Here is a 17,094-nt window from a genome sequence, read left to right on the forward strand (position 1 = left end):
CTCATTTAACCTCCTAATGGCCAAAAGTCTTAAGATCATCTTTATGTTACGGATGAGAAGACCGAGGCTCAGAGGGGTTAAGAAACAGTCCCAAACAGCTAGTAAGTGCTAGAACGGGACCTCAAACTCAGACCTGACCTCAAACCTCAGGGTCTTATCTTCACTAGTCTAGGCTGCCCCCCCAACCCCGGGACCAGCAACCTTTTCCACATCAAAATTCTAGGATCCTGTGGGGAGAGGATCCTGTTTCTTCCCAGGATAAAAGCACAGTTCAGAGGGCTTGAGGCTTCCCCAGAACCAGGGACAGTCTGGGGTGGTGGTTGGGAGATGAGGGCAAGTGTACACAGACTGCCTGGAGCAGAGCAGGCTCCCGGGTACATCTGTAAACTGAATGAATGAATGAGTGAATGAATGAATGAGTGCCAACTCCATGCCAGACTCTGCTCACCCTGCCATCCCACCAGAGGCTTGGTTTAGAAGTTGCTAGGCATGCAGCTACCCAGTTCATGCCAGCATGGGTGGTGGGGGGGTGTGATCCCCAGGAGGAGCCCTGATTGGAGGAGCTTCATCCTTGGAGTTTCTTGCTGCTGAGGGCTGACTTCCCTATTGCATCCCCCCACTCCCAAGTTCAGCTAAGTTTGTACCCGTGGGTTCCTGCATTGCTGGATTCTCCCCTAGCCTGAGGGTTAATGGGCAGCAGGGTCACCCTGGGCCCACTGTGGGGCTGAATCCAAGGAGTCCCCGAGTAGAAAGAGGAAACTTGGAAGGGTGAAGCCAAGCTTTCCTGAACCTGGTGCCCCCACCTGTCTGACAGAGATGGGGGGTGAGCACATGGTCTTCTGGCTGAGCTTCGGCCCCAGATTCTAGAGCCCATGGATTCCGCGAAAGTTACAAGCTGACCTGTCTGGCTCTTCACACTTCTATCATCACTCAGAGCATCCCTTTCCAGGGTTGAGTTTGGAGCGTCTAGGTTTGGTGAGAATGAACAGGGCCACTTCTGACTCTCCTGGTCAGCTCACATGCAGGTGGCTCCCAATCCCAAACCCAGAGCCCTTCAAAGCCCAGGGGAGGCTCAGAGTAAAGCCTGGTGGAAGATGGGGCATGACTGGGGTTGGTGACCTGGGTCTGGGCAGTCCTAAGGGCAGCCCCAGAACTGCCTTCCTAGCCCCAAAGACTGGGGACTCTACATGGGAAGTGGCATACAGTAGGCACTTGATAAATGCTTATGGAAAGAAGGCTTGGAGAGATCTGGTGTTCCCAATCCCTGGGTAGGTCCAGGTCGAAGCTGCAAGGGGCTTCTGCCTGGGGGGACCCCACACCAGAGGTGGTGGAAGCGATGATGCTCATGGGCCTTGGGACTCCTCGGGGGGGGGGGGGTTAGAGCCCTGGCCATCCAGGAAATGCTTGTGGTCACCACCAGGCAGCTGTCCTGGGAGAAGCCTCTGGAAGTCCCTGGAGGCGGCCTTCCCCTGGCATGCCCCCAACCCTGACACCATGAAGATCCCTTAGGAGCCCCACCACCCACAGTGAGATAATAATGACCATAATGAGAACAGTCACCCACACATGTGCACAGCACTTTACAGGTTACAAAGTGTTTCACATACATCATCTCATCAATTCCTCACAACAGCCCTGTGAGGTAGGCAGGGCGGGGAGTAGCGTTTCCGTTTATACAGATGTGGAGACTGAGGCCCAGAGAGGGTCAATGACCTGTTCGAGGCCACACAGCAAGTCAGCAGCAAAGCTGGGACCAGAGTTAGGCCTCGGCCCCTGGCTCTCTCCACTGACTGTGCTGTCCTCCAGGAGGACCCCAGCCCCTGTCCAGAGTCTCAGCCACACCCGAGTCAGGCCCCGCCCCCTGGCAGTAGTGCTGCCTGGCAGCTCAGCAGACAGGCCCTCACCCCCATTGGGCAGCCCTGTCCCCTCCACCCACTCTCTGCAAACAGTCAGCCCAGAGCTGGGCCCAGACCCACCACCAAACCTGCTCCTGGCGACTGCCCTGGCCGGGTGGGCAGGCAAGTGGGGCTGGAACCTCCTTCCCTGTTTTCCTGAGTGATCCCTCCCCACAGGGGAAGAGAAGAGAAAGGAGGAAGAGGAGGAAGAGAAAAACAAGAAACTGAGTTGGAAGAGGGCCCTGGAGCAATCAGGACGTCAAAAGTTTGCATTCCGACTATAGCTATAGGAAATAGTTTTTTTTTTTTTCTCTCTTTTTATTATTTCAAGTTTTCATAAAAATCCGTAATTACTGAAACCCAAGTTACAGAGGAAGTTCGTAACCTTTTTATTGAATTATTGACCGTGCCGTGTCAGCTTCCGACTCCAGTCTGTCAACGTGTGCCCCTGTGCAGGTGGGGTCCCCAGGCCTGGACTTCTGAGGTCCTGGTAGAAAGAGGGCAGGCGGTGAGGGCCAGCGGGGGCAGCAGGGGACGGCGTGGGAGGGAGAAAAAGAGTGTGCGTGGAGGGGCCGGGAGGAGGTGGGAGGGACTGGAGAGCGAGCGGACGGCGGCCGGGTCCCTTGCCCTGCCCTGCGCGCCCCAGGGTCCCCGCCCCCCGGCCCGCCCCCCGGCCCGGCCTCATATCATCTTCATATTGAACTTGCGAGGTGCATCGGCGGAGCTGATGCCTGCGTCCGACTTGCGGGGCACGTACTCAATCTCGATGTTGTGCTTGGTGTTGCCCTTGCCCCGGCTCCAGAGAAACAGCAGCACCAGACAGAAGAGGACGACGCCCAGGAAAGAGATGAAGCCCATGGTGGTGGCGATGATGAGGGTCTTGATGTCGAAGGGGAAAGGCACGGTGGCGCGGGTGCTGTTGGCCTCTCCCTCGCCCGGCTGGTTGGAGATGAAGGCGAAGGTCTTGTTGGGCTGATGGGGCCAGTCGGGCGAGTAGCTGCGCACGTGCAGGTGGGCAGGCATGGAATCGTTGCCGCCCGCGTTGGCCGCGATGCACAGGTAAGTGCCGTTGTCCTGTACCTGGGCGTAGCGCACCTCCAGCGTGCCATCGGGGAAGACCGTGAGCCGCCCGTTGCTCTTGGCCGAGACCAGGTGCTTGCGGGGCGAGAGCCAGAGGATGGCGGGCGGCGGGTCGCCATCCGCCCGGCACACGAACTGCACTGTGTGGCCCTCGTCCACAAACACCTGCTGGGCCTTGCGGTCCCGGATGCGGGCGCGGCGGCAGGTGAAGTAGTTGGGCAGGAGCACGTCGGGGAAGTCCTTGAACTCCTTGCCCTGGACGAACTCGGGCGTGGCACACGTGGGCTGCTGCCGGTTGAAGTTGAGCCGCCAGCGGCGCCGGAACACCCACAGGAGCCGGCAGTCGCAGGCCAGTGGGTTGGAGTCCAGGATGAGCGTCTCCAGGTTGCCCACCGAGTGGAAGGCCGACTCCTCCAGTGTGGTCAGCTGGTTGCCGGAGACATTGAGCACGCGCAGGTAGTTGAGGCCGCGGAAGGCGTAGGGCTCCACCACGGCCAGCTGCCCACCCACCAGCTGGATCTCCTGCAGCCTTAGCAGCTCATGCAACATGGAGCCCTCGATGGTGTTGATGGGGTTGTAGGAGAGGTTGAGGAAGCGGAGATAGACCAGGTGGCGCACCGCCAGGTAGGGCACAGCAGTCAGGTTGCAGTGCGTGATAGACAGGGACGTCAGGTTGAGGCCATAGAGACAGTTGGGAGTCATGGTGTCCAAGTAGGGCCAGTGAGAGATCTCCAAGACCTTGAGCCGGTACAACCTCTTGAAGGAATAGTCCCGGATGGCATTGATGTTGAGGTGCCGGAGCCGCAGGACGATGAGACCGTGCAGGTGGGACAGCGCCTCAGTGGGGATGGAGGTCAGGTTGCATTTCTCCAGCGTCAGCTGCTCCAGGCTGTTGAGGCCGCTGAAGGCTCGGTGGGAGATGTAGACGAGGTCGTTGTCGCCGACTTCCAGTGACTTGAGGTTGTACAGGTCCTGGAACATGTAGTCCAGCAGGATGACGATCTTGTTCTCGCTGATGTCCAGCTTGGTCAGGTTACTGAGGCCGGTGAAGACGCCCAGGGGGATGAGCTTCAGGCGGTTGCTGCGGAGCCCCAGCGTCCGGAGGTTGAAGAGGTTGTTGAAGGCACCAGGCTCCACGGCGCTCACGATGTTCTCATTGAGCTCCAGCTCCTCCAGGTGCGGAAAGCCGGCAAACTCGTCCTGGTTGAGCGTTTTGATGCGGTTCTTGCCCAGGTCCAGCAGGCGGGTCTCAGTGGGGATGCCCTCAGGCACCGCCACAAAGCGCTTGCGGTGGCAGAGCACTGCGCGGTCCTGGGCGGAGCACTCGCAGCGGGGCGGGCAGCCTGTGGCTGAGCCTGACAGCACCGAGCCCAGCACCAGCAGGAGGATGGGCTGCCAGCAGGCCAGGAGGGGGCTGGGCATGCTCCTCACGCCCCCCGCCAGCATCCTCTTGCTCACCTGTGGCCAGGAGCAAGCACAGGACAGAGGGGGCGGTTAGAGGGCAGTGTCTGCTGTACCCCCGCCCAGAGCCCGCTGTGCCCTCTGCCCTCCTGCCCTGTCAGGATGTCCCTGACACAGAGAGAGAGGCAGGGGTCCAGAGTGGCATATGACACCTGCCTGGGACCCCACAGTGAGGTCCAGATGCCCAGGCCAGAGGGCCTCCTGCCACCCCATGCTGCTTCCTCCTTGCCCCTTACCCCACCCAGAGCCCTCCTGAAGGACTCTCCGGCAACCCTGGGATCCAGGGGGATCATGAAGGGGCAGGGGCACTTCAGATGAGCCTGGTGTTGGCACCCTAGGCTGCATCCACCTCCTTTCCATTTTACATTTTACAGACAATGCAACTCCAGGCATGCACCTCACACCCCACCTGGCACCCTGAGCCTCAGCTTCCCCTGGTGTTCATCAGGGATAAAGCGAGACCTGTTGAGCTGCCCTCAGGGCTCACAGAGGAAATCAAAGGGGCTCAAAGGCTGAGGCCTCTAGGAATAGCCAGCAGAGGAGCACGTCTGGGCCCCAGCTTGCCAGGCAAGGGCTTCTGAGGCTGCTGGGGCCCCACCCTCTCAGAACGTCAGCCTGAGCATCCCCAGGCACAGACACCACGGCTCCCTCCCCATCAACACTGTGCTGAGCTCGAAGCCCAAGAATCTTGGGCAACCAGCATACCCAGTTGTTCCCGCCAGTGTTTGTGACACTGCTCCCCAGTGCGGTTTCTGGATCAGTGGAGGGTACCCCCTTCCAGAAAGCCAGGACCCAGCCGTAGTGCCTCCCTGGGGAATCTTTCCAACTCTACCCTTCGTCTGGGTCCCCATGGAGACCCACCCAGGCTCCTGCTATTCTTTCCTCCTGGAATGTCCCTTCCCCCAGGTGTGTTGAAACCCCATCTTCAAGGCCATTGCTCTGAGAAGCTTTTTTCTGATCGCCAGTTGGAACTGTACTCCCCCTCAAAAACTCCCCCCAGGCTTCATCCGTCTGTCTCTCCGGCTTCCAATCACCCTCCTCCTAGTAGCAGGGTTCTGTGCAGCTGCTGGTCCGATGGGGGAGCACTCAGACCCCCACAGCCCAGGGCGGCGCAGGCAGCCCTGGAGGTGCCGGTGCACACTGGGGCACTGGGGACATGAGGCTTGTTACAGCTGGGCCCTGAGGAACGTGCAGGATTTGGGTGGTGATGACAAGGGAGACGGTGCCGGGATAGGGGTCCAGCCTGAGTACAGGCTGCAGGTGGTGTGAGCAAGGGGTGTGCGGGAGCTCGCCCCCTGATTACTCTCTCCTAGCCCGCATTCAGAGGCCACTTGCTCCCACTTCTGCTAGACTGCTCTTCCCTCCTCTATCTCTGTTCCACCCTACGGGAAACTGGCCCAGCAGGGTCCTTAGGGGGCTGGGAGGACTAGTCTGGACTCCTTCAAACTCCAGAGGCTGGACCAGACGGTCTCTGGGGGCTGAGCTGAAGCCCTTCTACTGCTAGTGGGGGTGAAGATCCATCCCACCCAGCCTGGCACCCTTGGGGCTCTGCCGCCATCCACATAGCCCACACTCATGGCCCTGAGGGGGCCTCACCGTAGGAAGGGGATGCCCAAGCTGGGAAGGTCCCATCTCTCTGCCCCAGCTCAGGCCCTTCTTCCACCCCTTCAAGCTCCTCCCCACACCTGCACACAGCCTCCACTTCCAAAGCTATAGGTCTTATCATCTGCACTTCAACCCTTATGGCAACTGGGGCTCGGAGAGCTTGTGGCTGCCCAAGTACACCCAGCCAGTTGGGGAGGTGGATTTGGGACCAAGGCTCTGGTCTGTCGGACTTCAGTGACAATGCTCCAGCGGTCTCCCAGGACTGACAGGCACTCCCTGGTTGTTGATCGACTAAGTGACTGATTAACTAGAGAGGGCTCCTGGTGTCACTGACATGTTATAGAATCTGCAAGGTTTTGTTATTCCCAAGGGCTCTGTCCACCACCCCCCCTTCCCCTCAGCCCCTCTCATCCTCTCTCCAGAGTCTTCTGTGGTTTGGCCTCCCCCACCCCACCCTCATCAGGCCATTTTCCACAAGTCACACATGCTCCAGTGACCCACCAGAAAAGCAAACATCCTGACAGGCAATCAATAAGTAATTGGGACGGCAGCTGGGGCTGGCGTGGGTGTGAGCTTGGGGACCAGGAGAGGTAAATAGGACTTTTAGCACCCAGCTCACCACTGCGCTGGGGCGTGGGGTAGGCTGATGGAGAGGGTGCTAAGGAATGAGAGAGGGGATAGCAAGTGCACAGGCTACCTTGAGATGTCGGTAAGACCCTCATACAGACAAGAATCTGTCATACGAAGACTCCACCCCCTTGTCTCAACCTACCCATCTACCTCCTCTCCCACCATTCCCCCCAGGGAAAACACCCAGGTATCCCAGCCTTGTCCTGCACATTCCTGGCTCTAAACCATCTCCTTTTGGAGATCTCTCCCAGACTCACTGCCCCAGCAGCCTTTGTGACCATCCATCCCAAAGGCCATCTCCTCCATGAGGCCACCCCTGATCTCCTCAGTCAGAAATCATCTCTTGCCCACAACTCTGAAGTACCTTAGATTTATTAGTAATGACATTATGTAACTGATGTATAGCACATCTCATTCTAAAAATGATTTGAGCCAATGACCAGAAAAATTATGTTACAAGACGGTAAGAAGATAAAGCTAAAGAAGGCAAGCCAGTCAAGAAAGAAGGTCACAAAATCCTATATAATGATTAAAGGTGAGAGCTTCCTAGGGACCTGAGCAAAGAGGGAAATGTGCTCCAAAGCCTCAGCATTTGGCGCCTCTCCTGTGTCGTATTTTTAATCCTGGGTCAAACTCCCATGGGTACATTTCTCTCACCTGCTAGAGAGTGAGGTGCCTGAGGGCAGATGATGTGTCTGCAGCCTCAGACCAAGGTGTGGCACGGAAAAGACTCGACTGAATGTTCTTTGAAAGGAAGTGTGTGTGCGTGAGAGAGTTTTTGCAGGGGCTGAAGTCACTCTGATGAAGCTGACCCTGGAGCAGGCCCACTGAGCAAAGAGAGACCTGGTGGATTCAGATATGTTGATAGAAAAGCTAGTCGGCATTGCTCTGTGTGGCAGTCCTGGCAGTTAGACCCCCAGAGCAATGGGCCATACTCCACGGGACCAGGATAGCTCCAGAAGGGCACATCCTCCGAATTGCCTTTTACATGTGACTGTCCCGAAAGATGGGGAAACTGAGGCCTAGAGGGGCTACCATGGCTTCCCAAGCTGGTTCAGCACACTGGGCCTGGTCTCCGGGTCGAACACCCCCACGGGGTCCCTGTCATCTAGGGATACTGGTAGGGTCGTGTCTGACGGGGTCACCAAAACTGCTGAGTGAGCAACGTGCTGCTCCCGCCCTCCTGGCACCATTAATCCTGCTGGTTATTCCTGCAGTGGCCAAGGAGAAGTGTTTTATGCATTTTAATCAGTGTTTTATTTTGGATCCTTGCCCCCTGAAGGGCTTCCCACAAGGGCAAGACTTTAAAAATTGGACCAATAAATACAAAGGAAATGAACATCGAAGGCTGGCTGGTGGGCAGGCAGAGGAGAGCCATGCCCGGGCCACAGCATACAGAGCCGACAGCAGCCTGCGATCTCCCAACCCCAGAGCAGTGGGAGCAACCAAGCCATCAGACCTGCACTGCAGAGGGCCACCTGCCACCATCACACCCTCACTCACGTGGTGGGGCAGATACAGCCTGGCTCACTTGCTCCCCACACCAGCCACTCCACTGTGTGCCCCTCAGGGACGCCTGCCCTCTCTGCCCTTTCCCCCCGCTGTGCAGGGAGGGGCTGATTCCAGGGTCCCTGAGGGAACACACACAGAAACTGGATCTTCCCCAGCTAGAAAGTCAACATCCTCAAACCTGCTTGAGGAATGAAGATGAGTAAGGGCTCAGGCCCCAAACTGCAGTTTTACTGGGACTGGAAGGATCTGAGGTCGGCATCCCCAGTTGGGGCCTCACATTGGGGCTGTCCCTCGGGGCTTAGGGTTGAAGAGCATAACTGGTGGAGACAGAAGGGGCATGGGATCATCCATGGGTGGACTTGGAGAACCCTAAGGGAGGTCAGGGGTCATTCTATCTCCTAAGGCAGCAACTGGAGGCCCCTGGGGGCAGGGGCGTGCCTCTACCACGCAGCCAGCCTGGCCCATACGAGCTGGTCAGACGCCTACACTTAGGGAAGGGCTGGGACTAGCATCTTCAGACCACCTGCTACAGGCCAGGTTTTAGGCTTTATATGCACTGTCTTAGAAACCCTCACCCAGCATTCAGAGATATTTCCTACCCATTTTACAGATGAGAAAAGCTTGAGGCTTCCAAAAGGAAACTCCTTTGCCTTTAGGCCTAGGCTACAAAGCTAGGAAATAGCAGGCCTCCGTTCCTCCTGGTCAGGCTGCCTGCCCCAAGAGCTACCACAAGTGGAGCACGACTTCTTTCAAACACACAGGCCAGTTCAGAGCCAAAGGAGGGGCAGGCGTGTCGTGGCAGCGCTAGGGTAAGGCCCCCAGGGCTAAGGGAAGGCACTAGTCCTTAGGTAGCTGCATGTAGGTAACTTGCCCCCTAAATGACAAAAGCTTTTCCCCAACTGTCAGAAAATGGTATGTTGAACACACTGAATTTTTTCAGTGTTTTCCCACCATACCATTCTCCTTTGCCTGCTGCCACTGTCAATGCTAGGATCTCACCTAATTTGGGGTCGGCTGCAGCACAGGATGGAAGGTTCAGTTATTTGGGGTTTACAGTATCAATATTTCATGGTGTTCCCACTCAGTGTTCCTCAGGGACCGCAAGGATCCCCAGTACACACAGGCATGAGATCCCTGGCATGGAGGTGCCCACTGCCATCCCCGGGGCCCGTGGCCCCCTGTTCTCAGCCTGGCTGTGTGAGCTGGGGCTACTGTGACAGGCTGCTTCTTCAATGGGAAATGAGGCTGTTATGCACGATCTCATCTTGTCCTGACACTCTACATTCCTAAGACTGGGCCTGCAGCAGGAAGGAGGGAGGAGGGAGGGAAGGCTTGGGATGAGGGACTGAGGGCTTCAGAGAGTCTGCCTTGGGCCCCGCCCAACTCCACTACCCTTTCCTACTGATTGTCAAAAGCCCTGGGCCTGTTAGTACATCCTGTTCCCACCACCACCCCTTGAGGTGGGTCAATTACTCGGAAAGGTGAAGGGACTTACACTGTGTCACCAAAGACTGGAGGCAAGGCAAGGTCTAGATTCTTCAGGACTTGCCCCGTCCCCAAGCTCCTGCCTGTCTGAAGTTCCTTCTCTGCCTTCAGCTCCAGGGCACAGAGCAGCTGGATCCACTCCATGAAATGATAAAGCACGTTCGTGATAAGAGTACCTGTTCAGAGGCAGCTGTGGCCACGTGGCTGAAAGTAGGGTAATCGGGGTGGGGGGGGCGGTGGAGTGAAGCCTGTCTAGAAAGCCCCGATGGTCGCTCCATCCCAGGGCCTTTCTCCCACAGCGATGGTCAACCATCTACCCCATGCCTAGAGATCTCCCGCTCAGCCTTCAGAATCCAGCTCAAGGGTCTTCTACCCCAAGCCGCTCTTTGCAAGTCCCCAGGAAGAAGGGATCAGCTCCTGGGGGGTCCCTCTGGATCTTGGGTGGCCCTCTGCCAAGCACTGCTGGTGTGTTTACCTCTCTCCCTTCCTCCCTCTGTTAGAGCCTCTGCTGCCTCCGCTTCTGTGGCCCCCAGATTGAGAGCCCCCAGTACAGGGCCGGGGCTGCTAAAGCTCAGCACCGCCAGGCCCAGCTCCAAGGGGCAGAGGGCCCCAACACACAGCTGCTGGGACAGCTCCCCAGCACAGCTCTTGACTCCTGGTCTAAGCTCTTTACAGAGGCTTCAAGGAGGAGGAGGTGCCATGTGGGCTCAGGCTGAACTGCACATACATTTCCACCGGCCAAAGTCAGGGGCGGGAGAGGCGGCATTTCAGCCAAGAGAACGGTGCGGGCAAAGGTGTGCAGGGTGGAGGTGACTCGTGTCCGGGAACATTTGAGAGCATCCGGGGGCCCCTAATTGCTTCTCTCCTACCCCAAATCCTGACCCGGGTCCCTGGACTCTTTAAAGATCCTCCATTCTGGCTTTCCCGGGCTAATCCCTGCTGAGGTGTGAATGGCTGATAATGGCTTAAGGTGTGAGCTGCTAATGGGGGCAACTTGGCCTTCCCTGGCCAGTCTAATCCAGCAGGGCTATGCTGAGAGCCTGGGGAAGGGCAGGGGCTGCCCCCTGGCACACGGGGAGGGGGTATGGGAGCAAAGGAAACGCGGGGAGGAGGGGTTAGCACCAGGTCGAGCTCTGGCAGAAATCCAGACCGACCGTGGCCCGCAGGCAGGCAGCTGGGCCGCTGCCGTCTGTCTGTCTGTCTGTCTCCTCCTGCGCTGGCCTGCCCCCTTTGCCTGCCCTATCCCTCCCCCTTCTCCTCCTCCTTCATCCGCCCCCAACGGGGAGACAAAAATCAACCTGAAAGAAAAGTGAGGTCACGTCCTTTGTTGTGTATAATCCTTTATTTTCCTCTTGCTCTTGGTTCTAGCAAAGAGTTGCTGGGCCCCGGGGGTGTCTGTGTGTGACGTTTGTGAGCAGGCAGCCACGTGTGGCCTATGTGGATGTGTGTGCCCGCTGTCCCTCCTCCTGCCACTGCCGCTCCCTGCACCCACCGTCACCCACGGCCACTGCCATCAGCCCCATCTCTTAGGTGCACTTGGAAGCTCAGTCCTCTCCCAAAGGTGCTCACCTGGCCTCTCAGCCATGGCCGGGCTGGAGGGTGCTGACTGGGCGCAGTGTGGCTGCCTGCCTGTTTGCTAGGGCAGCTGCCCCTGTGTGGCCCTGGGCAAGCACCCGTGCCCCCTGCACCTAAGGGAGGGACGCCCCTGCCCACCCCACTGCCTACCCCACTGAGCGCAGCTGATCTCAGGAGCTGACAGCCTTCCACCCAGTTCACAGCCCCAGGCCACTTGTGGGATAAATTATGAAATTTAATTGGCAAAGCATCTTAGTGTTTAAAGGCTTCTATGTATAGGCTTTGCTCTCTAGTGGCTGCTGGCTCGTTGCGGAGGAGCAAGGGTGGGGCAAGGCCCAGAGAAGGCTACTTCTGAGTGGGCAAAGGGCACTGGGCTCTGGCCAGGGCACCCTGCCCTGCTGTGTGAACTTGGGTGAGTCCTGGACCTCTCTGGCCCCTGCCTGCCCTTCCACGTGGTTGTTCTGAGGTGAGAGGCCAGTGCGGAAGCTAGGAGCCGGCCTGAGGGAGGCAGGAGGGAGCCACTGGTTCTGGGAAGCTTCCTTGTTGTCTGCTGTGGGCCTGCCTGAGCGGACAGCACTCCTAGTTGGATTGGTGCTGTCCCAGAATTGAGGAGGGGTACACAAGCACCCATGTGGTGACCTGACGGGTCTCAAGGAAAGTGATGGTCCTGCACCCCCATACCTCCATTCCCATCTCTCTCCAGGTCTGAGATGCCAACCCAGGCCCTTGGGGACAGGAAGATGCCCCCGAAGGACTCTGGCCCCATCCATTGCCCAGGCCAGGGGCCCCTTGGGAGGTGCCTAGCAGAATGCCTGCTTCATCTCCCCTCAGCCCCCCTCTTTCTGGGGCACCCAGGGCCCTCTCCCAGTTGCTCCAGCCCTCAGGCTCCTCTACCTTGGGAACAGCTTAGGCTGGCCCATTTCAGACTTCGGAGGCCTGAAAACCGGCCAATCCCCACCTGGGAGGGTCACAAGCCTTGGGCTTGGGAGAGGGGGTAGGTCACAGCCTCAGAAATCCAGGGTGGAGATGGGGGAGCTGAGGGGAGTGGTGGATCTAATGTGGGATTTGAAGGCCAGAGACCTATGATGATGATGATGATGATGATGTTGATTGGAAAAACCCTAACAGAGGAGTTTTTCGGTGTGCCGGCATCATTCTAAGTACTTTACATATGGAAATTAATTTAACCTCACCACAATCTGTTGAGGTAGGTCCTGTTATTGTTCCCATTGTGCAGATGGAAAAGACAGAAGCACAAGGAGGTTCTGTAATTTGCTCAAGGTCACAAAGAGGTTCTGAAACTTGCTCAAGGTCACAAAACTAGCATGATATGAACTCAAACATGAACTTGTTTAATCTTCACAACAATCCTATTAGGTTGGTACTATTATCCTTATTTTAAAGATTAGATAACTGGGGCAAAGAGAGGTGATGCAACTTGGCCCAAATCACACAGCCGTAAGTAGCAGAGCTGGAATTAGTCCTGAGGCAGTTAGACCACAGGTTGTCCTGACCACTCTTATATACTGCCTCTCTCTGATTCAAGTTCAAGGGCTGCTGAGCTGCATGATCCTGGGCAAGTGGCTTTATGCCTCGGGGCCCTAAACTCCTCATTTAGAAAAGGGAATGGCAGATTTTATACTGCTCTCATAGGGCTGGGGGCAGAGAATTCAAGGAGAAGGAAGGGAAGAGACATTTATATGGAGCACATAAACTAAATGCTTTGCAGAATGACCCCACCAACCCTCACCACATACCCTGTGAGGGAAGTACCATTAGCCCCATTTTACTGATGAGGAAACTGAGGCTCCAAGCCATTAATTCACCTGCCAAAGGTCACTGAGCTTGTCTAACTCCAGAGGCACGATAAGCCTAGAGACCATCACTCAGATGAGGAAACGGAGGCCCAAGAGCATCAGCAACTTGTCCAAGGTCCCACAGCATCTCAGGGTTAGGGCCTAGGAAGAAGCCCGGCCTCCTGACGGCAGCCACCTTCTCTCCCCAACATCATGCAAGGATAACATAGCCTCTCCATTCATGCTGCAGCCAGGTCAGGGACAGGTGAAGGTTTGCATTATTTCTGCCTCAGAAAAGGGAGAAGACTTAAAAACAACCCCCCAGTACATCACAAACCAAGGTCCAGTGACTTATTTATACCATGGACAGGCAAACTATAAATAAAAACACTTGCCCTTCTCTTGGCACCGACTGTTCAAAGCCCTCTCTGCTCAACTGGATCTTGGCCAACCTCTTGCCAAAGCCCATTTTTTCCAACCTGGTATGTATACTAAGCTCAGTATCAAGAGGTGATGAACCCCTCTGGTCAGACACATACAGGTGGTGTGTTCTGCTCAGGCACAACTGATGCCATCACCTGACTGTGCATTCACGAGCAGCCCAAACTTGGCACGGCCCTGGCATCTCTGCAAATCTCTAAGGTGTGTCCCAAGGCAGAGGGTATAAAGGGTCCAGTGCACGCCCACAGGGTAGAACCAAAGACCCATGTGCGGAGTCACAGAGGAGGCCTATTCAGTTCAGTATGAGGAATCAAATGGAAGATCAGACGGCTCAGGATAGAAGATGAACCTTGGTAGATAATGAGTGAGCAGGCTGTCATGAGAGGTATGCAAGCAGAGACCGTGGATCAGGGACACTGCAGGAAGACTCCTCTGCTGGGTCCACACCTCAGCGGCCCCTATTAGCTCTGAGATACCCCCATCTTGCACCCCAGTAAAGGGAGCTGACATGGCCAGCCCCCCAACTGCATCTGCAACCCTGTGCTGGGCCAGACAGGGGAAGCATGCTGGCCGGGCCCCCACACCCTCCTGGAGCCACGAGCCGGTTCTCTGCAGAGGGAAGCAGAGGAGGTGGCAGGGAGAGATTAATTCCCTGAAATGGGAAAAAATAGAAAAACACACACACACCACACACCCTAATAACACGTAATAAGAGGTTGGATACAAGGAACAATGCCCTGGTAATGTCACCCTGGCGGCAATCAATTTGGGTGTCACATGAAATAGGCATAATTATTCCGCCAGCCCCGTCGCTCATCTCTAACCAGCTCCAGGGGCCCAGGCCCGGGCGGGGAAAGCGGTGTAGAATCAATTGTTGGTGCTCCAGGCTGGCAGAGGGAGCCGCTCCAGATTAGCTTGCCAGCACCAGGTTTCTCAGCCCCTGAGGGTAGGCAGGGGCTTGAGGGCCTTGCAAATGCCCAGGAGCCACCTTGCTCAGCCATCCCTCACTTGCTCAGTGGGCAAGGGAAATCAGGGAGGACTCCCCAAGGAGGTGGGAAAGAAGGAGGAGCGAACATACATATGTTCATCATTGTTCATTCCCCTGGTCACCAAACTCTTAGCACTCACTAAGGCCAAGCCCCACACCAGGTGCCAGGGGTTTATCGGGGGCTGTGCATTATTGAAATAATGAAGCAAAGTCTCCTTCTACCTCCCAAGCTAGGACCACCCCTGCCCATCCTGTGGGTGAACACAGAGCCACTAGGATTCCTTTGGCTCTAAGTGTGCAGGGACTTAAGCTCTCCTTGCTCCTCCTTCATTCCCACTTCACTGGGGAGAACTCCCTGACTGCTCTGGCCTATCCCTGACCCACTTGCCCAGGGTTTATACAGACAGCACCTCAACACCTGGGGAAACTGAGGTGCAAAGGGAATGATTGCTTAGTGAGCACCCATTACACACTGGCTGCTGCCGCCTAACTCAACCCCCATTTCATACACCAGACACTGTGAATTTCAAATATGCAAATCAAGGCCGTAATATAAGATCATTTTACACTCATTCAATCATGAAAAGTCAGGATGTCTGAGCACACTGAGTGTAGGTGCGGGTGGGGAATAATGGGGATACTCATCTCCTGCTGGGGGAGGCATAAACGGTCCAACCAATTTGGAAAACACTGTGGCGCATTTCCTAGTAAAGCTGAGTATGAATATGACCTACGGCAATTCCGCTCCTAGCTGTGTGCCCCAGAGACGCTCTGCCTGTTGTCTTAGGGGAAGGGACAAGAAAGTTCACCGCAGCACTGTTTGTAAGAGTAAAAAGGGAAACAACTCACATGCCCATTAATAGAAGAATAAATACACTGTTTATGCTCAAACAACAGAACATTATGCATCAGTGAAAATGAATGAACTACATTTATCATTATTTGTAACAATATAGATGAAACTTAGGCGTACGGTGTTGAAGAAAAAAGGCAAATTCCAGAGGACTGCACGGTTTCATGTTCCTTTTACAAAGTTCAAAACTAACTAAAACTGAACAATTTCTCTATATTAAAATGTGATTTTTAAAAGGCAAGGGAATACTAAATAGATAATTTAGGGTAGTGGCTGCCAAGGGATGGGGTGAGAAGAAACACATGGGAAGATGCGTATCGTTATTAAAGTGCTAGCGTTCAGGTTAGGGAGTAGGGTCATGGTGTTCATTTTTAACAGACCATGCCTGGACCGGTGAGCAAGAGTCGCAGACCAGAGCTCAGGAAGAAGGCATCCTAGACTGAGCCCCATGCTTGTAAGCTGGGGTCTTTGGGCAAGTTGTTCTACCTCTCTGGCTCTCAGTTTTCTCAGCTATAAAATCAAATCTCTGTACCACCTACAAGGCTAAGATTGAGAGCACATCACTGATACAAACTATGAGTAGCTAGCAGTTCTGGAGAGTTTACTGTGTACCAGGCACTGTTCTAACTGCCTTGCACACATGAACACACTTAGTCTTCATAATGGCCCTCTGTTATCCTCACTTTACGGATAAGGAGACTGAGGTCCAAAAGATTAAGTTACTTGCCCACAGTCACAGAGCTAGGCAGTGTGGAGCTGAGATTTGAACCCAGGCATCTGGCTCCAGGTACCAGACTCAACAACCTCACTATAAAATGACACTAAAGGAACTGAACACAGGAGGAGGGGACTGTTGTCAGAACAGCTCTACTGGGTCCACAGAGCCCAAGGATATTCATTCATTCATTCATTCAACACATAAATGAAGGTCAGCATCCCTCAAATGCATTTGGAAATGAACTTGCCTTCCCACTGTCTTTCTACAAAAAAACCGTCCCTGATTCTGGAATCCTGCTTTCTGTGTCTCTGCCAAATCTTTTACTGCCTCAAGAGATACCCAGTCTCTCTCTCTTCCTGGAGGACCCCTGACTGCCACAGCCCACAGGAGCAAATCCCATCATTCTCTGAGTACCAGTGTGTGCTACTGAATACCCTGCCTTTGCTCTCCCCAACCCCTGCCTGGGGCATCCTTGACACCACCTACCTCTGTCCATCCATTGCAGGCTGAAGACACTGTGTTCCTGCCAGGTAGTTTTTGCTACCAGAATCAGATGCTCCCTGGTGCCTCCCAGCATCTTTCCTATCCCCAAGGCCAGGCAGGGGAGCCCAGGGGATGGGTCCAGGATTGCCCCGGGTGTTCAAGGCAATCCATGGGGGCCATGGGAGTGCCTAGCCCAGAGCAGAGCAGGCAGCTCAGCCAGGATGTGTAGAATAAATGCATGAATGAATTGGCTGGTACAATATTAGGTGCAAACCGGGCACCGTAGGTGCGTGGAGGAGGAGGGTGAGTGACGTGGAGCAGTCAGGGAGGCTTCCTAGAGGAGGGGCCAGGAGAAGAGAAGACCTTCTGGGTAGGTCTTCTCACAGCTAGACCAAGAGACCCCCAGCCAGCAAAACCAAGGCTCTCACTCTGAAACCACCACCACCTACAGCCTCCCCTCCCTGGCCCTTCCCTAGTCCCACAGGACCCACCTCCTCAACCCTCCACCCGACACACCGCCTCATGCCTCCATGGGACCCTGTGCAAACCACTGCCCTGCTTCATCTCTCAGC

The 17,094-nt window shown here is 55.6% G+C and overlaps 1 protein-coding gene across 1 annotated transcript in view; it reads right to left on the reverse strand.

The window, feature by feature from the left end:
• Positions 1-2,206: 2,206 nt before the first annotated feature.
• Positions 2,207-17,094, reverse strand: part of LINGO1 (leucine rich repeat and Ig domain containing 1) — a 17,501-nt gene continuing 2,613 nt past the window's right edge. The window contains exon 2 of the mRNA XM_007469165.1: positions 2,207-4,433. Coding sequence (XP_007469227.1) covers positions 2,577-4,433 — 1,857 coding nt within the window. The 3' untranslated portion in view covers positions 2,207-2,576. The remainder of the gene's footprint in view (positions 4,434-17,094) is intronic.

This window comes from Lipotes vexillifer, unplaced genomic scaffold, assembly GCF_000442215.2.
Source record: "Lipotes vexillifer unplaced genomic scaffold, Lipotes_vexillifer_v1.1 scaffold103, whole genome shotgun sequence".
NCBI classification, from domain to species: domain Eukaryota; kingdom Metazoa; phylum Chordata; class Mammalia; order Artiodactyla; family Lipotidae; genus Lipotes; species Lipotes vexillifer.